At 45.8% G+C, this 21,614-nt stretch overlaps 1 protein-coding gene across 2 annotated transcripts; it reads left to right on the top strand.

Annotated features, from left to right (window-relative positions):
- The first annotated feature begins 7,881 nt into the window (after positions 1–7,881).
- On the top strand, positions 7,882–21,015 carry LOC138799390 (serine/arginine-rich splicing factor 6-like). Of its 2 annotated transcripts, XM_069980488.1 has the most exons (6): positions 7,882–8,123; positions 9,320–9,447; positions 11,319–11,431; positions 13,687–13,895; positions 18,913–18,948; positions 19,076–21,015. In XM_069980488.1, exons 1-6 carry the CDS (start codon positions 7,999–8,001, stop codon positions 20,415–20,417), a joined length of 1,953 nt encoding a protein of 650 aa, XP_069836589.1. In that variant the 5' UTR covers positions 7,882–7,998; the 3' UTR covers positions 20,418–21,015. The 2 variants fall into 2 exon arrangements, with proteins under 2 accessions (XP_069836589.1, XP_069836590.1); XM_069980489.1 differs by lacking the exons at positions 7,882–8,123; positions 9,320–9,447 and adding an exon at positions 10,913–10,990.
- Positions 21,016–21,614: the final 599 nt, after the last annotated feature.

Raw genomic sequence — 21,614 nt, forward strand, 5'->3', positions numbered from 1 at the left:
CAGCCACATAATGTGAGTCTATGGGGCCTTCTCACTGACATAGGCACAGATTAGGGAGGGAGGCGTGATTGTTCTACTGATTAGTCTAAACACCCAGACCCCGACAATTTTTTTTTTTCTTTTACATTCTTTTATGCCTATACTTGTTTTCGCTCATTGCTTTGCAGTGATCTCTGTCCAGGCAGCTCCTTTCAAAGTCTTTGGGGCTGATGGACGTAGATTATGGACAGCTGGGAAGTGTAGCACGCCGCCAAGTGCTCCTACCTGCTTGTTATCCTGATTTCATTTTTTTTTCATGACAGGTCTACTTTAACTGGTTAACGCTATGTTCACACACAGTATTTTTGCTCAGTATTTTGAAACCAAAATCAAGGGTAGATTGTGTGGATGGCAAATAATTGGCATTGGATTTTTAAACAATGTTTTGAAACTTTTAATATATAATATGTAATATGTTTCTTTAATAACTATAAATTATTGGATGTTTCGACACACTGACTTTCAAATATGTGTTTTAGATCTTTGTTGTTGGTACGCATGGTAATATTAAAGAGCAATAGTTTCGGCCTGCGTTTGGCTCGTTTAGCGACTATTTTTTGGACTTTTGAGTGGTGCATGCGCAATATGTGTGGCCTACTCTGCGGCGGCCATCTTTGATTATCTTCATTACTGCGCAGGCGTACGATTCTAATGACGTCCTCTTTTTTCACGCATGCGCGGTGTTGACAGCCACACGCCGGTTCGGCCATATTGGTGCAGCACGTGTGTTACTAACTCCCCTCCGGTCAGCAACAGGTCTGTTAGCCCATTTTCTGCATATTTATTGTTTCATATGCTAATTACTGTACATGTATAAAAGGAACACTTGTTCTTTATTGCATTTATCACTGAGGAAGTCCTGTGCGCAGGACGGAACGCGTGGGACATCGCTGGGCCATAGTTACTGGTTACTTGCCTCTCCCCCTCTGTCCTTCAACTTTTGTCTCCTAGTCATATGTTTTATGACTTACTTATGTGCTGCATGGTTTTTGTTTTATGGTGCGTTTACACAGGCAGATTTATCTGACAGATTTTTGAAGCCAAAGCCAGGAACAGACCATAAACAGGGAACGGGTCATAAAGGAAGGATTGAGATTTCTCCTCTTTTCAAATCCATTCCTGGTTTTGGCTTTCAAAATCTGTCAGATAAATCTGCCTGTGTAAACGCACCATTAGCACTCTCCATCCCTGTCACTGTTTCCCTGTGTTTACATCTGATTGCCAGATACATTGGCATTTATTTGTATTAGGGGAAATGTCACACGCTTGGTAGGGGCTTTCATGCTACCATCTTTCATTCTCCATCCATTTTTTCCATGCATTTGCACTTTGTTTGTATATATTCTGGTTTATGTTATACATTTTCGTCCAGGATTTTTCTGGTGTTGATGGACTAGTATTATGTTATCAGATAGGGATTAAGACATTTACCTGGAGTATATGGTTCTCCTAAACTGGCCCTGAGTAAATGATTACAATCATGGTCTCTTGTTCTAATTTTTAAGTGTTTTTAATCTTTTTTCAAGTGTTTCTTTTCTGTTTCATGGTTTGTTAAATAAAGAGATTTATACCTATCTGTATTTCGGTGTGCCGCTGCCCCTTTTATGCATACTTAATTTGATTTAATTAGAGTAGTGCATCTGCAGTCTTTGCTTGCACTGAAACTTTTAAACCTAAGACTGACAAGGAGGAGATTCTTTACTGGAAGAACAGTGGGACTACGGACCTCTCTGCCATATGGTGTTTTAACTGGATTTCTGGGGGTGGGTCACTATTCCGGAGATTTAGGGTATAAACCCACACACCGTATATGCAGCGTATTTACTGCTGCGATACGCAGCAAATACGCAGCAAACACGCAGCAAACACGCAGCCAATACGCAGCAGATTAGATCTAAATAACTGAACTCAGCATCAAATCTGCACCATCAAATCTGCTGCGTATTTGCTGCGTATCTGCTGCTTATACGGTGTGTGGGTTTGTACCCTTATGCTCATATTTTAGAGGTGGCCATGCTGGGAAAAAAAAAAAAATTATACAAAAAGTAATCAGAAATGATTGTCTACCCCAATATGTTACAGTGCTAGGAAGGGGAGGAGGAAAAATCTAAAATGTAAATAATAAAAATGTTCCCCTTAACCCCTTAAGGACATATGACGTACCCATACGTCATATGTCCCCAGGAGGTGTTCAGAGCGGGGCCGCGCGGCGACCCCGCTCTGAACCGCCGCGATCCTGGGTGCCGCGTGTAGTCCGGGAGCGCGGCTATTAGTCCGATTGCCGTGCCGGCTAATAAGGTAATCGGAGGCAGCTGTCAAAGTTGACAGCTGCCTCCGATTACCGGATGCAGCCGTACCCTGGTGTCTAGTGGGGGATCTCCGTGTGTGGTGCTGGCGTCGCCAAAATGGCGTCGACCCCGGCTCGGCACTCGTTTGTTTTCGGCTGCAGCAGCCGAAAGCAAACGAGTGCCGATCTCATTGATCTTTGCTGTATAAGTATACAGCAAAGATCTCAATGAGAGATCAAAGTGTATATACTAGAAGTCCCCCAGGGGGGCTTCTAGTATATGTGTAAAAAAAAAAAAAAAAAAAAAAGGATTGTTATTAGTAAAAAGTCCCCTCCCCTAATAAAAGTCTGAATCACCCATCACCCTTTTCCCAGGTTTTAAATAAAAGTAAATAAATAAACATGTTTGCTATCGCCGCGTGCGTAATCGCCCGAACTATTAATTAATAATTCCTGATCTTGCACGGTAAACGGCGTCAGCGCAAAAAAATCCTAAAGTGCAAAATTGCGCATTTTTGGTTCCATCAAATCCAGAAAAAATTTAATAAAAAGCGATCAAAAAGTCGTATATGCGCAATCAAGGTACCGATAGAAAGAACACATCATGGCACAAAAAATGACACCTGATACAGCCCCATAGACCAAAGGATAAAAGCGCTATAAGCCTGGGAATAGAGCGATTTTAAGGAACTTATATTTGTTAACAATGGTTTGAATTTTTTACAGGCCATCAGATAAAAGAAAAGTTAGACATGTTACATATTGTTTTAATTGTAACGACTTGAGGAACATATATAACAAGTCAGTTTTACCCCAGGGCGAATGGTGTAAAAACAAATACCCCCCAAATGAAAGAAATGCGTTTTTTTTTTTTTTTTCAATTTCACCACACTTTGAATTTTTTTCTGGTTGCTCAGCATACTTTTCAGCCTGTCATTGCAAAGTACAATTAGTGACGCAAAAAATAAGGGCTCATGTGGCTTTCTAGGTGGAAAAATGCAAGTGCTATAGCCTTTTAAACACAAGGAGGAAAAAACGAAAACGCAAAAAAACAAAAATTGTCTCCGTCCTTAAAGGGTTAAAGGGGTTGTCTGGTTTAAATCTTTTTTTCTCCATTCTCTACCTTTCCCCAAGTTATACAGTCCCCACGTTTTCCTGCACTTTTCATCCCTCTCCTGCAGCCCAGGAAGTCATGTAGGTCTAAAATTTTCAATTACTGTCGACACCAACTTACAGGACGCCATTTTGTGCCAATACCTCACACAGTAACTTCGGCAGCACTTGCTCCACATAACTAATCTGCATATGCATTCTGATTGGTCCAATTGTCACATGTCCCTATCTGGCCAATAACAGAGCTCTGCAAGACCTTCATCACTGCACTGTCTCAGCCAATAGAATCCCCCCCCCCCCATAGCTACTGAATGGCTCCCCAGATAAAGCAGAGCTGAATGTGTCACCACCACCTAGATGTAGCAGAGCTGAATGTGTCATCCCCCCACATGTAGCAGAGCTGAAGGTGTCACCACCACCCAGATATAACAGAGCTGAATGTGTCACCACCGCCCACATGTAGCAGAGCTGCATGTGTCACCACCAACCAGATATAGCAGAGCTGAATGTGTCACCACCCCCCACATGTAGCAGAGTTGAATGTGTCACCAGCCCCTAGATATTACAGAGCTGAATGTGTCACCACCACCTACATGTAGCAGAGCTGAATGTGTTATCCCCTCTGTCTAGCAGGGCTGAAGGTGTCACACAGATGGGGATGGATGGGGCAGAAAGCATACCCACTTGTAACTTGTGCCTGGCCCTCCTCCTCTCTGGGCTTAGAAGATAAGAGGTGGGGCAGTCAGAGGCTGATGGAGCAGAGAGGGAGAGCAGTGCTTACTGTAGGTGAGGACCAGGCCCAGCTCCCACCCCTGCTCAGTCCCAGTGCATGCAGTCCAGCAGCAGCTGCAGGATCCAGGGGCATAGCTAGGGGTTCAGCCTAGGGGGGGCGAGTGAGTCTCAGTGGGCCCCCAACCGATTATGTTACCCATAGAGAATCTTAGCGGATGACAATGCTTTCCAAATAATAAAGGGTATTTTCTACTACATTATTCAGAGTGAACAGGGACTGAACAGTGGAAAAGACTTTCTATATTTCACATATATAACCATGTAAATATTAAAGGGGTTATTCAGCATTGCAAAAACATAGCGGCCTCTTTCCAGAGACAGCGCCACTCTCCTCCAAAGCTTGGATGTGGTAGTGCAGCTAGAGTTCCACTAAAAAAAAAATTGAACCAAGTTGTAACACCACAAACATCATAGAGGAAGCTATGGCGCTGTTTCTGTTTTCTATCCATCCATTCTTCTATCTCTTTATCTCATATCTATCTGTCTAATATTTATTGGGCAGCATGAGGACTACACCATAGCTGATCGTCAATTACCAAATAGGCAACATCCGAAGGGGATACCATACCTGCAGTACTAATAGAGTAAATGTATAGTACAAATGCTGGGTAATAACAATAAATAGTCCCATGCAGTTCAAGGCAACTATACTAAATAACCTATATACAAAAAAGCCAGACTAACGCAACATAAAAGATAATATATATATATATATATATATATATTTTTTTTTTTATTATTATTATTTTTTTTTAAACATAAGACAATTCTACAAGTAATACCTCAACACAATGACTACTAGCTTCATCACAACCTAATGACTAACACCAGGGGTGTCAAACTCATGTCCCTCCAGATTTTTCAAAACTACAATTCCCATCATGCTTGGACAGACAAAGCACAGGGGGCGTCTTCTCTGTATGAAATGTTAGTGACAAGTTTGGTAGGTGGCTTACTTTTCCTTTTTCCTCTGTTTGGCTCGGCCATCATGAAGACTTCTCCTGGCAATGCCTCGTCTCTGCCAAACAAACATTTTAGGCATCTCACTAAGGCACCATGCCTATGTGTATTGCTCCACACTGTTGCCCACTTTATGCCCTCATGTAGTACTTAGACCCAGTTTTAGCCCTCACATAGAACGCAGGGTCCCTCTATGCTCACAGATAGTAAAAAGGCCACCATCTCTACCTTAACATAGTAGATTATCAACCCCTCTACCTCCATAAAGACATATAGTAGTCTGTACCTCTGTACCTTCAAATTGAAGTTCAGCTTCTCTATGCATTCTGTGCCCCAATACAGTAATTATTTCTCTCTGTTTCCATGTAGTAGTAGTAGTTAGGGCCCTCTGTGCCCTCATATAGAAGTTAAAGTCCCCTCTGTTCATCTATATAGTATTTAGACCTCTCATGTAGGTAACCCCCCCCCCCCCCCCCGGTATGTATTCACCACCCCCTCCCCCAGCAGCAATCTCCCTGGTAATCCTACTGGTGGTTAGACACCCCCCCCCCCCACCACCACCACTACCACTGTCAGTAGACTGTACCTCCAAATTAAATACCCCCTTTTCAGTTATCCCATACCTCAACCCCCATAGATGAAATCCTTCCCAAGAGTTAGCCCCACCCACCCCCATAGGTCTCCTCCTCTATAACTAACAAAACAAAAGCCATATCAACCTGCTGTTGAGCTGCAGTACTGTAGTCTTCTGATGTCAACTCTCTCCCTGCTCTGTGAGCGCACGAGTGACATCACTCATGTCCCGCAGCTCTAAGGGAGGGAACGGCCTCTTGTGGCCACAACAGTGATTGGCAAGGTGGAGAGCCTTTTCAATCACCGTTCTGCATTCAACTGTTCTTCTCTGTTCTGGTGAGACATGCACCCATATATACACATTTCTTATCTGGTGCTGCTTAGATATTTATTTGTTTTCTCCTCGCATCAGGCACAGCATTTGCTAGCCGTGTGGACCCCTGAGGAGCACTTAGTGCTGGCCAGGGGGCCACCTACAGCCAATAGACATTTGTTAAGTCTGTCTGCAAAAGCAATAGCTTTTGTGGACAGCATTAATTGGTGAAATCTTCAGTGGGCCCTCTGCCTGTGTGGGCCCCGGAGCGGCCGCCCCCTCTGCCCCCACCAAATTACACTACTGGCAGGATCCATATGTCTGAGTGACCCAATGCTGCAAGCAGCTATAAGTATAGTAGTTGACTGTTATAAGCTAACAGCAGTATATTAGATAAGGTACATTGCCTTACATAGAGAGTGTCTGTAGTCAGTAGCATCACTGGGCAAGGGGGAAGTAACTAGAATATGGGAGACATTAGCAGCAGAAGGCTGGCTCTGGCTTGCATAGCAGGCTGGTCCATGTAGTCTGAGACAGTGGGTGGGCATATTATCAAAACCAGGAAGTGAAGATGCCTGGATAGAAAAGACTCTACCATGGCCCCCAAAAATAGCAGATCACAACAAAACTTTCCAGGTTGACTTGGGTAAACAGTAGCCACTATGCCAGCCTTTTTTTTTTTTTTTTTCATTAGTGTTAAACATCCTCTTTAACCCTCTGAGGTGAATACTTTACCCGTCCGCGCTCCGGCCTTCATCTGTGGCTCCTGGCTTCCCTCTCAACCAGTGGTTGTGGCGGGATGTCAGGGAGCAGACGGGTAAAGTATTCACTGAGCCGCGGAGGGTTAAGGGGGGCTGAGTTTATATACTTGTAGCGGAATGAAGAATCCGCTGCGAGTATGTAAACCCATATAAACTGACAGTACCAGGAATTGGAGCGGAAAATCCCTCACAATTCTGGTACATATGAAGCTACCCTTTTTTTTTTTATTCTCTTCTGTGAGGGAAAATGATGGTACAGACAACACAGATGTAAAGCCATCCTTGTATATTGAAGGTACACTATGTGCAATATAGCAGGGCCAAAGTGGAAGTGCATGCAGACAGTAAACCGCGTGTGCAGACACTGCTGCTGGTAGAGATTCAGTTTGCCGTGGAAACGTCCTAAGTGTTTGCGAGTAGTATAGTGTTCAGGTTCAGCGTTATCCAAACCTGAATGCTCAGCGTTTGCTTGCAGAACTTGGATGCTGCACTCAGGCTGCCAGGAAAACATGGCTACAGAAAACGGCTGTATCAGTGTTTCCCATGACTCCATAGAGCAGCAGCCATCTTCTACTGCTGCGCAACCAAACATTGAGCGGTCAGAATCAAATAAAGTGTTTGAACCCGAACATTGTGACAGATCTGCTCAACAGTATCTGGGAGTTCTGTGCAGATTTGCGCCAAATATTCATGACTGGTGTACATCAATGATTCCCAATGCTAATGCAGATTGTATCAGTCAGCTAATGGACTGTGCGGCTTATACTCCTGAAAATTTCCTCACCAACAACCAGGGGGCGCCATACTTTACAAACACTGCACTACAGTATAGATATCATACACCCCAACTAGTAGTGTGAGTAGCTGCTGAGGGACGAAAGCCTTTGCATACACTGTAAGGCATGCTGGGACATCTAGTCCTCCACCGTCTACAATCCCCAGACTGCCCCCACTTCTTCCACACTCTTTATGCTTGACGACTCATACGCGCCACCTCCGGAACTACGTCACCACGTACATTCTGCGTTCCACGCAGGCGTCGTCTGCCCCCATTCTCACTTCCGGTTTCGAGCCCGCGCTTTGGCCGTTGCGTTTGCAGGCAGTGAGCGCGTGTGTCTGGTTGAGGTCGCGTGCTGCGCAGGTTTCTAGACACTGTTCACATGTCACGGTCATCGGTGATGCCAAGGATTTACATTGGACGGCTCAGTCATCGGGCCCGGGAGAGGGACGTGGAGCGATTCTTCAAAGGTTTCGGGAAGATCGTGGAGGTGGACCTGAAGAATGGGTGAGCGTCCGGCGGCAGGTGGATGGGATGTAGTGTAGAAGACGCTGCGGAGTCTCCCTCCCGGCCCGCCACATGCGTGCGTATCCTGAACGGGCGGGCGGCTGCGTCTCCATAACCGCTCCACCGAGTGTGAGGGGCTGCACGGCCTAGTGTTACGTCCCCGGACAGCCGCCCGGCACTCAGATCAGGGATGGGGAACCCGGGCCCTCCAGCTGGTGACAAACTACAACTCCCATCATGCCTGGAAACTCTGTGCTTGGCTTTGGCTGTTCAAGCATGATGGGAGATGTAGTTTTGCACCAGTCAGAGGGCTGCAGGTTCCCCATCGCTGGTCTGAACAGTGGGACTACAGGTCCCAGCATGCTTTGCCAGGCCTTCTAGGTGTAGTGGGGATTGTTGTTCTGCATTTAAGGGGTACTCTTGGTGGGGGTTATTTTTATTATGTGGCCGGGGAAGCGGTGGAAGTATAGGCTGGCGGTCACTTACCTCCCCGGTTCCAGCGCCCCTGTTCTCCCGTCCCGCTTCCTGGTCTGAGCTGCGGCTTGAGATGTGATGTCTCAGGGTGATTCAGCGGTCGTAGCGGAGTCCCACCTCAGACGCTGAATGGCTGAGCTTCCTTGAGACGTCACGTCTCAAGCCGCAGCTCAGACCAGGATGAGAGAACAGGGCGGTGTGACCCTGTGCCGGAACTGAGAAGGTAAGTGACCGGCGGCCTCTATTTCCACCCCTTTTCCCGCCATACAATAAAATAACCCCGCCCAGAGAACCCCTTTGAGTAGAGATCCAGGGATTAGGTGAGAGTGGACTAAAACATGACTGTTCCCAGTGTGAGATAAGAAGCTGAGACCTTTCCGCCACCGCTTGTCTCCACTGAGAGTCAAGTGTGCAGCAATCCAACATGGCTGCCCTGTGTACAGCCCGGCCCCCCATTTAACTCCCCCCCCCCCCCCCCCCCTCCCCTCCCCCAAAGTGCTGTCTCCGGAGCTCATGTGATGCCCTCAAGGTGCAGGAAGTGGAATATTTGGGTGGGGGTATAAACATTGCGTCACTAGCTCAGTTTTGTGGCTCTTATAGATGTACAGCACTTACACAATGCTTTTACATGTACCTCACAGCTTGTACATTTGGTGCTTTTTCTATAAGATTATTGTCCCACTTTATATTAAACATTATATTTCTTTCCTTCCTTTATGAAGCTACGGATTTGTGGAGTTTGAAGATGTCCGCGATGCCGATGACGCCGTGTATGAAATGAATGGGAGAGACCTATGTGGTGAGCGCGTCATTGTGGAACATGCTCGTGCACCACGCAGAGACTTGCGCAGTGAGTATTCCAATGAAGCCGTCTACGTTTTGTGGAGCAGACATTATAATAGGATTTGCCAGGTTTTCTCTAAACTAGAGTGTCTATTATATGTGCTGCTTCACCAGTGTGTGTGGGCGCTACAGAGCTCCATAGAGCATCCTGCACAGCATGGCCCCCTGGCAGTCAGAATGTTAACCACAGGGTAGTATATGGCATGTGCCAGTGTGGCCCTATCGTGTACAGTGGTACCCTTTGGCATATAAAAGATACCCTAGTTCCTAGAGGGCCTGTGCCATGAATCATTTTTCAATTGTGAATTGAAAATTTTAGAAGCAAAAGCTATTCTACCTCCATAGTTTCCCCACTGTGGTATGTACCCAACAGATCTGCCCCCCCCCCCCAAGTCAGCGGCAAATGCTACATTCTATAAGTCCTTCTCATAATGTGGCTGGAAAATGAGCAGTTTCTTTGAGTCTGCTGCTGGTTTTACAAGTATTCTAGTAGTTGTATGAGAAGCATTTGGAAAGGACAGATGGTTCTCTAGTCACTGTAAGGCTGCATTTCCACATGGCAGATTTGTTGTTGTGACTGTCCCATTCCTCTGAATGGTACGCCATGTGATCCCTGCAGAACCCAATTCCTCCCAGGAGTCGAGGATTGGCAGGTTGGGGTTCAGCATATACCATCATGTCTATCCTGGGATACGACGGACACCAGAGGATACAGCAGTGTATTTCTCCTTTCTTTTTCAGCAATGAATATGCTCCCTGGTGATTCTGAACATGCATATTCATGAAGGGAGAAATTCTTTTTTTCTTTTTTCTTTTTTTTTGCCTACTTTATTATTCCACCTTCCCTTTGGATTGTGGTTTGGGACAGAAGAGTACCAGACTGCATCTCTCACGACACAGTGGTCTTCTTTGCCAGACGTTTGGCTCCTTGGTAACAATGGTGGCTTAATGTAACAGAAACCTCCTCTCCCTGCTATAGCCGCAATAAGCATGCAGTCTGTAGAGTAAGTCCCCAGCTAAAATGTAGGGTTTAGCAGCTAGATTTCTATAAAGGTTTAACAAGGCTGGGGAATAGGTGAGTATTTGCGTTTATTTTAACCCTTGAAACTAACACACAAAATTGTGTTAATCCTTTGCTTTACCACTATAAGTTTATGCTTTGGAGAGGGGTTTTGATATACTCTTCATCAGTGATAATTTTGGATATTTCAAAACCCACCTTCCTTTTCTTTTCTGTGACTTTTGCTGTTCAACTTAACTATTGCCTAATGCATTTTAAAATGGTCTTGGGGGTGTGGAGAATGATTGTGACCATTTTAAGACTGCCGTTGGGAGATTATGCGGAGGCTGGCATGGGGCTGACTCTGGGTCTGTCTCCAAGTAATATTGACGATGCAGCCTCTTCCTTCCCCCGCCTCTTTCTTCTTCTCGTGAGATCCGAGGAGGTGCCACGGGGGGGCGCGTACGTGGGTGAGCGCGTTGGGTTTACCAGTCGGCGGGGGGCCGAGGCTGCTGAACGTGGGCGACAAAGGGGAGCCCTTTATTCTAAGGTAAGTGAATTGTGGGGTGCATGTACGTTTTAATGAGAGCTTGTGTAGGGGAGGGTAGCACGTATGAACTGTTGGTAGGCAATAACAGTAACTGGATAGGGCACTATGGAGAGACTGCCCTAAAGGAGGACAGATGTCAAAACTGGGGGAAAGTTTTGTACAGAAAATTGTGAATTGTTGTGGCCAGTTGTTTTTGTATAACATCTCAGTTGTCATAAGAAAAATTAAATTAGTGTATATAGGGGACAAGAGTGTGCCTTTTTGCTGTTTTCATTCTTAGCTAAACATCTGCTGCCCCTGATCTCTCTCCTTTATCCCTGTGTCCCAGGTGGCTATGGCCACCGTAAAAGTGGCAGCGACAAGTTTGGACCTCCTGTTCGCACAATGTATCGTCTGAGGGTGGAAAACCTATCTACAAGGTGCAGTTGGCAAGATTTAAAGGTATGCTTTTTGTGATAGAACTTTAGACTTAGGTTTAGGAAACCTATAGTCCTTAAGGCCCTATTCCACGGGTCGTTTAGAGGAGCAATATCGTTCGTATTCGGCCGATATCGACCGCTACGAACGATATTCGTCCCGTGGAATAAAGTGCAACGATCAGCCGACATCGTTCATGTCGGCTGATCGTTGCAGTCGCTTGTTTTTCAACATGTTGAAAAACAAGCGACTGATATAGCAGCGATCTGCTGCCGTCGCTCCGTTGAATAGGAGCATCGGCAGCAGGCGCTGCTGTATCCTATGGGCTGCCCGGACGATCAGCAATCCCCCGGGCAGCTCCCCGCCGCCCCTCCCGCACTCACCCGCTCGCTGCAGCCGCGTTGAATAGCGGCGGCAGCGAGCGGGGAACGAGGAGCAAACGAGCGCTAATAGCGCTCGTTTGCTCCTTCAAACGACTCGTGGAATAGGGGCATTAGTTTTGTACCATTTGGTAGTCTCCAGGTGCCCTGATACCAACATTAAGCCCCCTCATCCTTATATTCACACCCATAGCCTAGCATGCGCACACCTTTTTTTAAGTTATTCAATAAATACCGCATTCTGATGTGGATACCCAAGGCTACAAAATGATGTTAAAATAACTCCTGGGATATCCCTGTACTCGAGATTAAGGAGCCCTCCTCCTCCATTTTATTTATAAAGTTGCCAGCTCATCCTCTGATTCTGAGGTGTATATGGCAGGATGCAGATATGTGCAATAGTGAAACTATGCTTAAAGGACAAGTCCGGCCAAAAGTATTTTATTACATAAGGAAAGTTAGACAAATTCCTAATATACACTTATTATTGAAAATGCACATATACTGCTTTTTTCCTCAATTTAGTAGATTATGCAGACTTCAATTTCTCAAAAAAAAAAAAAAAAAGTGACGTCATGAACCGAACCAGAGCAGGGCTGGGTGTAATTACTATTAAGCTACCAGCAGGGGGCGCAGTATATGGAGAATTTACATTGTAATTGGGTTGCAGTCATCCATAGAAACTTGTGCACTCACCGGGTGGCAGAAAGAGGCTGCCCGGCACCAGTCCAACCTGCATCGGCTCCCCTAGCCCCCCAAAGGACCCCCCACACCCGTCCATCACACTGGCCACCCTCCCCTAGCCCCGTCCATGCTGTTGGCTGCCCTCTTCTAGCCCCGTCCATGCTGCTGGCCGCCTCCCCGCACTCGACCATGTCACCGGCCGCCCCCTGCACCCGTCCATGCTGCTGGCCGCCCCCTGCACCCGACCATGTCACCGGCCGCCCCCCGCACGCGGCCATGCTGCTGGCCGCCACCCCCGCACCCGGCCATGTCACCGGTCGGCCGGTGACATGGTCAGGTGCGGGGGGGTGGCCAGCAGCATGGATGTGGCTAGGGGAGGGCGGCCAGCAGCATGGATGTGGCTAGGGGAGGGCGGCCAGCAGCATGGATGTGGCTAGGGGAGGGCGGCCAGCAGCATGGATGTGGCTAGGGGAGGGCGGCCAGCAGCATGGATGTGGCTAGGGGAGGGCAGCCAGCAGCATGGATGGGGCTAGGGGAGGGCAGCCAGCAGCATGGATGGGGCTAGGGGAGGGCAGCCAGCAGCATGGACGGGGCTAGGGGAGGGCGGCCAGCAGCGTGGACGTGGCTAGGGGAGGGCGGCCAGCAGCATGGACGGGTGCGGGAGGGCTAGGGGAGGGTGGCCAGTGTGATGGACGGGTGTGGGAGGGTCCTTTGGGGGGCTAGGGGAGCCAGTGCAGGTTGGACTGGTGCCCGGGCAGCCTCTTTCTGCCACCCGGTGAGTGCACAAGCTGCTATGGATGACTGCAACCCAATTACATGTAAATTCTCCATATACTGCACCCCCTGCTTGGAGCTTCATAGGACCCAGACCAGCTCTGGTTCGGTTCGTGACGTCACATTTTTTTAGAGAAATTGAAGTCTGCATGATCTACTAAATTGAGGAAAAAAGCAGTATATGTGCATTTTCCATAATAAGTGTATATTAGGAATTTGTCTTTCTTTCCTTATGTAATAACATATTAAAAAATACTTTTGGCCAGACTTCTCCTTTTAATATAAAGACTTCATTGGATGTGTGACTCATGCACTATACTGTACTGAAATGTGACATTGCAAATGCTTTTAAGTACAGGGTAAAATTCTACATAGTATTTATTTACTATACATGTATGCTGCCTTATGTATCTCATACTTTTATTTTTTTTTTTTCCAAAGGATTTTATGCGACAAGCAGGGGAAGTTACTTTTGCTGATGCCCACCACCATCGGCCCAATGAAGGAGTCATAGAATTTCGTTCATATTCTGACATGAAGAGAGCATTAGAAAGACTGGATGGCAGAGAAGTGAATGGGCGAAAGATCCGTCTTGTGGAGGATAGAGCTGAGTCGTTGCCAAAACGTTCCTCTTCCCGCAGTCGCTCAAGGTAAGCTTTTTGGTTCTAGTAATAAAGTCTAGCATATAAGTTACTTAATGTTGGTACATCTTGTGGTTTGTTTAACCCCTTAGCGTCCCATGACGTATCTGGTACGTCATGGTGGCGCTGGGGGAGTTCAGAGAGGGGTCCCGCCGGGACCCAGCTCTGAACGGCGCCGCTCACGGCTGTGATCTGCAGCCGGGGTGCGCCTCTATTAGCACAACATGACAGCTGCATTGAAGTGCTTTATACATAATCTCCCTGGTGTTTAGTGGGACGGTTCTCCCACCAGCGATGCGATCGCGCTGGAGAGAGATCGGTTCTTCTGCCCGTGTCGGGCCTCAGCGTCGCACTGACACGGTTCGGCAGTAGATTGCTATGGCCTCCAGCAGGCCACTGCAATCTATCACCGATCTCACTGATCAGTGCTGTGTATATACAGGTCCCCCAGGGAGACTTCTAGTTAATGTAAAAAAAAAAAGTGAACATTTTTTTTTATTAATAAAAAATCCCCCCCCCCCCCCCTATTAAAAGTCCAAATCACCCCCCTTTTCCCATTTTATAAATATAAATAAACAAACATATTTGGTATCGGCGTGTGTGTAATCGCCCGAACTATTAAATTATCACATTCCTGAACTCGCACGGTAAACTGTGTAAGCGAAAAAAAAATCCAAAGTTCAAAATTGCGCTTTTTTTGGTCGCATAAAATCCAGAAAAAAATGTATTAAAAAGTGATCAAAAAGTCACATATGTGCAATCAAGGTACCGATAGAAAGTGCATGTCATGTCACAAAAAATGACACCTCACACAGCCCCATAGACCAATGGATAAAAGCGCTATAAGCATGAGAATAGAGCGATTTTAAAGGGGTATTCCCCCCCCAAAATAATTTTTGCATGAATACGTTGCCCACCCATAGCTTTCCATCTTTCCAGTATAAACTTATTATGGATTCTGGACAGTTTTGCTGCTATCTAGATGCATTCACCCCCCTTACCGAATGCATAGAATAATCAGCTCTCAGTCCAACCCTGACACACTCCCTGCTTCTGGCTCCCACCCTCCGAGACAACATCACGTGTCCTCAGTCTCTTTAATGGGCCGGGTTAGCGTTTCTACCCCAGTCCACTGAAGAGAGGGAGGATAGTGAGACAGTCACAGCTGCTGCTGCTGTTCACTGTCTGCCTCACTAACAGCACCCAGAGCTCACTCGCCCGGCACCCTGTATCCCCCCCCCACCCGGAGCGTATCCACTCCCCGCAGCTCACCCGTTGGCCTGTGAGTGCAGCCCCCCCGTCCCCCTCCCTACAGCGCGATCAGGGAGTGTGTCAGGGTTGGACTGAGAGCTGATGATTCTATGCATTCGGTGGGGGGGTGAATGCATCTAGATAGCAGAAAAACTGTCCAGAATCCATAATAAGTTTATATTGGAAAGATGGAAAGCTATGGGTGGGCAATGTATTCATGCAAAAATAATTTTGGGGGGAATACCCCTTTTAAGGAACATTTTATTAACAATGGTTTGAATTTTTTACAAGCCATCAAATAAAATAAGTTATACATGTTACATATCGTTGTAATCATAACGACTTGAGGAACATGCATAACATGTCAGTTTTACCCCAGGGTGAACGGCGTAAATACGAAACTCCCTGAAATGAAAACAAATTTTCATTTCGGAGAAAGCCTCCAATTTTTTAGGTCTGTTCCCCCAACTTTGCCAAGAAATAAAGTAATCATCAAACCATCTGGTTATGCTTTCACAAGTTTTGTATGTGTTGTACCCATTTTTATAATAGCTAACCTATCTGCAGTTGCCAGCGACAGCTACACCCAATGTTCTATTTTAGTTTTAATCCTTTTCATTAGGGGAAATAGATTATGATCCAGGAATTTATCAATGTATGCAAACATCTGAATACCTAGATATTTAAGATTTTCACCGGTTTTACCACTGAAACCCCTACATCAGAAGTCGCAAATCCCTTCCCCTAAGGAAGCAAAGAGGATTTGCCCCAATTAATTTCTAGGCCAGCCACCCTCCCAAAGTTGGCCAATATATGCATAATTGTCTGGATGGCACCCTCCCGGTCACGGAAAAAAGGCAATATATCATCCGCATATAACAAGTTTTTCATCCCATCCTTAATTCAAACCCCAGGACCTCTGGAGATGATCTCGGCCCAATGGCCTCCAGTGCCCTCCAAAGGAAACCCCACTCCACCCTGTCTATCACCTTAGTGGCGTCAAGAGACAGGATGCATCGGGGGGACCCGTCTCCAGCTGGACGTTTGGCAAACACCCTGAATATGTTATCTTGTGTATGTCCCCGGAACAAACCCAGATTGTTCATCACCAAGAACTATTGGAGCTACTTCTGCCAAACAGAGGGCCAGTGTTTTAGCGATGATTTTGCAATCAGTATTTATTAAAGGGGTAGTGTGGCGCTAAGAAATTATTCACAAAATAACACACATTATACAACTTTGTAATGTATGTTATGAATGTGAATGGCCCCCTTCCCTGTGTTCCCCGCCCGTGGACCCGGAAGTGTAGTGCATTATACATACCTGATCCATGTCGACCGACCTTCGGGAGGCCAGCCGACCCGCTCCTGCCGTCCCTCATGCCGGCCCCCCTCTTCCGTGTCATAACTATGTTCAGCCGCGATTGGCTGAGCACAGTTATAACATAACACATAACATACATTACAAAGTTGTATAACTTTGTAAAGTGTGTTATTTTGTGAATAATTTCTTAGCGCCGCACTACCCCTTTAAAGATATTGGATGATGAGAGTCCACCCTTGGCAAGTCCTTGTTTTTTTCCCAATCAGGACTATACAAGCCTCTCATCGACTGAGAGAGTATACCATCCAAACAAGATTCCCTAAAACTCTCCCAACAACCTTAGGAGCAAAACCTCTTGAAATTCCTTATACACCTCAAATGGCAGCCCATCCGTGTCTAGAGTGGACTTCCCTTAAAAACTTTTAAGGGCTAAAGCTAAATCTTCCACTGTTAGGGTGCGTTCACATGTACGGGATCCGGAGCTGATCTGCAGCAGATTTGATGTTCTGTTCAGTTATTTAGATCAGATCAGCACCATCAAATCCGATGTGACACAGTACTTGTGAAGCTACCCTTAAACAACATATATTTTTGGTTAGGATTCATTTTGGGAATATTAAGACTATCCAACAGTGTAGAGATATGCGCATCTTCCCGCTGGCTTCATACACTTCTTCCACAAAATGATTGCAAGTAATTTTTTTGTAAGTGTCCTGGTCAGGTGTGAGCACACTATTTTCATCATACAAAGAAGTACATTTCTTAGATTCCTATGCTTTAATAATATTTGCTAAAAATGTACTAGCTTTCCACCTTAAAGTGACACTGTCACCCCCTTTGTGCATTCTGACATCTCTACACAGGTGTAAAGGGTAAATTTAGCGGTTTTCATACCTTATTTTATATCATGTCATGGTGCTTGTTCAAGTAAAAAGTCATCTTTTGTCAACTGCAGAGTGTGTTAAGTGGGCGGGGCCTTGCGGCATTAGCGCCACTTAACTTTGTCCACAACACCACCATTGGCCCTGCCCCCTCGTCGGCCATTGGACCAGGCTGGCCTAAAGGTCTAGGCCCCATCCCCTCTAGGTCGGCCCACCAATGGGCGTCAAGGGGGCATTGGTCTCGCACGGTAAACGGTGTAAGCGCAAAAAAAATTCCAAAGTTCCAAAATTGCACATTTTTGGCCGCATACAATCCAGAAAAATCACGTCATGGCGCAAAAAATGACACCTCACACAGCCCCATAGACCAAAGGATAAAAGTGTTAAAACCCTGGGAATAGAGCGATTTTAAGGAACATATATTAACAATGGTCTCGTCGTAACAATGGTCTTGTCGTATTTTGGTCAGTATTTGTAGCCAAAATCAGGAGTGGAACTGACAGGGCAAAATTATAATGGAAAGATTTGCACAGTTTGTGTTTTCAATCCAGAATCAAGCAAAAATTGCTATGTGCTAGCTTGTGGCTGTTGACTGCCTTCAGCCGATGGGTATGGAGTGGGCTTGACTTCTGAGCTTGCTCCATAAATCCTTGAGACATACCTCCAGTGATCTGGTGTCATGTGCTCTGGACAGTTCAAATAGGGAGACACCTAACCACTTTACGTAAGGTAGTTAAGTTGCCAAAGCAAGTCCCGTGCACGGGCCAGAATCGAATAATTGTTCTCTTGGCAACCTGACAGCCCAGCGTGAGCTCCATCTCCCTGTGCAGAACTCTGTAGAACCACATCTATGGACTGACTCTTTAAAGGAGAAGTCCAGCCCTCTTTAAAATCTGGCCGCTAGCAGGGTGGAATTTGATCAGAAATACGAACTTACCTAGCCCTGTGCCTTTGGTGAGCAGTGGGACCGGTTTCAGGACCCTCGCTGGGCTTCGGAATCTCCAGCACTGACACCTCACGACCCGGCTGATGGACTGGCCGCTCAGCCAGTCAGTGACTAGGGCAGGACGCCACTCCAGTCACTGATGGCTATTCACCCAAGCAGTAGATTACAAGGATGCAAACCAGTCCTGAAAAAAAGGGTCATAGAGCAGACCCAGTTTTTTTTGCTGATTCTCTCATAGAAATCAATGAGATCTGCTATTTTCTACGGAGTGTAGCCTTTTGTCATCCGTATTTCCTTAAAAAAATATGGATGAGTCATTAGTCACGTGTCGTAAGGTTGTGTTTCCAAAAACGGATTTACGGAAATAAGGATGCACTACAGATGCCCAAATCGGTAATTTTTAATGGATTGTTCGGGTGGTTAGTGGGAGGTGTATATGGACATGAAAAAAATACTGAACGTATGCATATTGCCTTACTTGGTCCCCGTAGGCTGAACACAAAACAAAGATGTACTTGCCAGTTTACATTTATATGCACTGAATGAGATCTTGCACTCTGTACTTAGATCAGTTTGTACTTTTATATTTAATTGAAATTTAAATTGTATTTCTGTCATATTTCAGGTCTCGATCATTGAGGAGCAGTCGCTCAAGATCAAGGTAATTGACAAATTTGATAGTTAATTTAATTTAAGTTAATTTTTCTTTTTTTTTTTTAAAGAAATAAAAGTTTATTTTTCCTAAGTCTTATAATGCATATTTTTTTCCCACTCCAAAATATTCACAGATCTCGAAGCAGAAGCAGGCGACGGGACCGAAGAAGCAGGAGCCACAGCAGAGACAGAAGCAGAAGCCGCAGCAGAAGTGTAAGCAAGACTAGAAGAGGAAGAAGCCGTAGCTACAGTAGAGACAGGAGCAGAAGTCTTAGCAAACCACGAAAGAATAGAGATAGCAGAAGTCCCAGTACAGAAAAAAAGAGGAGCAGAAGTAGGAGTCGTAGCAAGGGGAGGGACAGCCGAAGTAAAGAAAGAAGTCCTAGCAAGGAGAGAGAAAGGAATGGGAGCGAAGAAAAAAGTCCTGTAAACAAAGGAGGTGAAAGAAGTCTGAGTAATGATCGAGATAGAAGCCATAGCAAAGAAAAGAGGGACAGTAAGCGAAATGATAGAAACAGAAGCCGAAGCAAGGACAGGAGAGAGAGAAGTAGGGATAGAAAGAATAGGGACAGAAGCCGGAGCAAAGACAGCAGAGGCAGGAGTCGCAGTAATGAAAGGGAAAGAAGCAGGAGCCGCAGTGATAGATACAGTCGCAGCAAAGAGAGAAGCAGAAGTCGCAGCAGAGAGGAAAGAAAAAGAAAGCGGGAAAGTAGTAGAGACAGGCGTCGCAGCAAAGAGAGAAGTAGAAGAAATGGTAGGAGGAGTCGCAGTCACAGCCGGGAGAGAAACCCAAAACGTAGCCGGGAAGAACGGAGCAGCAGTGCAGAGCCCTCTGCCAAAAAAGAGGATACTGTAGCCTTCACTACAGAGTCTGATCAGGAAATTGAGGAAGGTGAGATTGTTTCCAATGAGAAGGGAACTAGAGATGGTAATCTTGGTAACCCAACTCCACCTTCCCCACCTCCACCTTCACCACCTCCTGCTGAAGCTGAGAAGACAGAGGAGATAGAGGGGGTAGAGAAGACAGAGGAGTTAGAGGGGGTAGAAAAGACAGAAGGGGTAGAGGAGGCAGAGGGGATAGAGAAGACAGAGGAGGCAGAGGGGATAGAGAAGACAGAGGAGGCAGAGGGGATAGAGAAGACAGAGGAGGCAGAGGGCATAGAGAAGACAAAGGAGGCAGAGGGCATAGAGAAGACAGAGGAGGCAGAGGGCATAGAGAAGACAGAGGAGGCAGAGGGCATAGAGAAGACAGAGGAGGCAGAGGGCATAGAGAAGACAGAGGAGGCAGAGGGCATAGAGAAGACAGAGGAGGCAGAGGGCATAGAGAAGACAGAGGAGGCAGAGGGCATAGAGAAGACAGAGGAGGCAGAGGGCAAAGAGAAGACAGAGGAGGCAGAGAAGACGGAGGAAGAAGCTCCATCAGTTACCTCTCCTCCCAGACAACAGTCTAGACCCCCCTCCCCTGCAGAGCCTTGAAATTTCTTTCACTGATTTCTTTATTACAGAGTTGCACTCTGGTCCTTATGTTGATGTTTTATATTTATTTTGGAAATTAAAACATTTTTAATATATCTCCTGGTCTGTAAGAATCTCCCCAATATTTCTTTTTCAGAAGAAAATTGTTGCTTAAGACTTTGCAGCAAATGAATATTTGATGCATGATCATCTTTGTTGAAATATTTTATATGCTTAATAAGGTAGATACTTGTTAAGTGGTAAAATGTCAAGAAACTAGGGCAGACATTTTCGAAAAAAGTTTTGTTTGTTTTTTTTGTCTCGATTCAGTTCTTTTTTTTTTTTTTAATTCTTGCTCTGTACTTGTCAGCCAAAAAACACTGTTTACATAAAGTAAACATTTTTCTGTTTAAAGACCTATAGAGATAATGGTATAAAGACACTTTAAGTACAAAGCAAAAATAAAAATAGCTTTTCAAGGGTGTCGATAGCCTTCAAATAATGTATATATTTTTTTTGTGCTAGTTAATGCTTGTGTTAATTCCTTGTGTTTTTTTCATAATGGTGAAATTCCACCTGGTTTTGTTAGATTGAATAAAGAATATTTTTGCTTCAAAAAGCACCAGTCCCATCATTTAGTAGTGACAACCCATACCTACATGGAGAAAGAAATGCCAGAAATCTGCTTCTAACCGCACAATGACTCTGCTGTTATTTTTATAGGAAGGATCCACTATTTTCCTGGATGCCTTGGAGTATTGCATGCTGGATGTTGAAATGAATGAATTGTGATATAGTACATAAGCCAGATCTGCTGTGTTGGGAGTGACTTAAAGCGATTCTGTACCCACAATCTGACCCCCCCCCCCCCCCCCCCCAACAACTTTTAAACTTGCAGCCCTGTGCCCAACGGCCGTGGCTTGAAGTTTCTGTGCCCTAACCTTGCACCACCCCTCCGTCCCTCCTCCCCACTCTCTTCACCATTTTTCCTATTCCTCTGTAGTGAAAATTACACAGCTGCTTAAAGATCCAGCCCATGTGCTGTGCTGACACAGGTGAGGAATAGGAGACAATCTGCCTGGAGCATTCCTAATGATGATGAGGAGGGTCAGAGAGGTTGTGCCAGCCTAATGCATAGTCATTCTAGGCCACGCCAGTTTGGCACAGGGCTGCAAGTTTGAAAGTTGTTTTTTAGGACAATAACTGAATCTCCTGCAG

The sequence above is a fragment of the Dendropsophus ebraccatus genome, chromosome 8 (genome assembly GCF_027789765.1).
Source record: "Dendropsophus ebraccatus isolate aDenEbr1 chromosome 8, aDenEbr1.pat, whole genome shotgun sequence".
Classification (NCBI taxonomy): domain Eukaryota; kingdom Metazoa; phylum Chordata; class Amphibia; order Anura; family Hylidae; genus Dendropsophus; species Dendropsophus ebraccatus.

Bases quoted from the DNA above. Each gene is read 5' to 3' on its own strand.
- LOC138799390 (XM_069980488.1), top strand. From the start codon at position 7,999: ATGTCACGGTCATCGGTGATGCCAAGGATTTACATTGGACGGCTCAGT. The intron at 9,448-11,318 runs GTGAGTATTCCA...CCTGTGTCCCAG, and splicing joins ACCACGCAGAGACTTGCGCA to GTGGCTATGGCCACCGTAAA. The intron at 11,432-13,686 runs GTATGCTTTTTG...TTTTTTCCAAAG, and splicing joins GCAGTTGGCAAGATTTAAAG to GATTTTATGCGACAAGCAGG.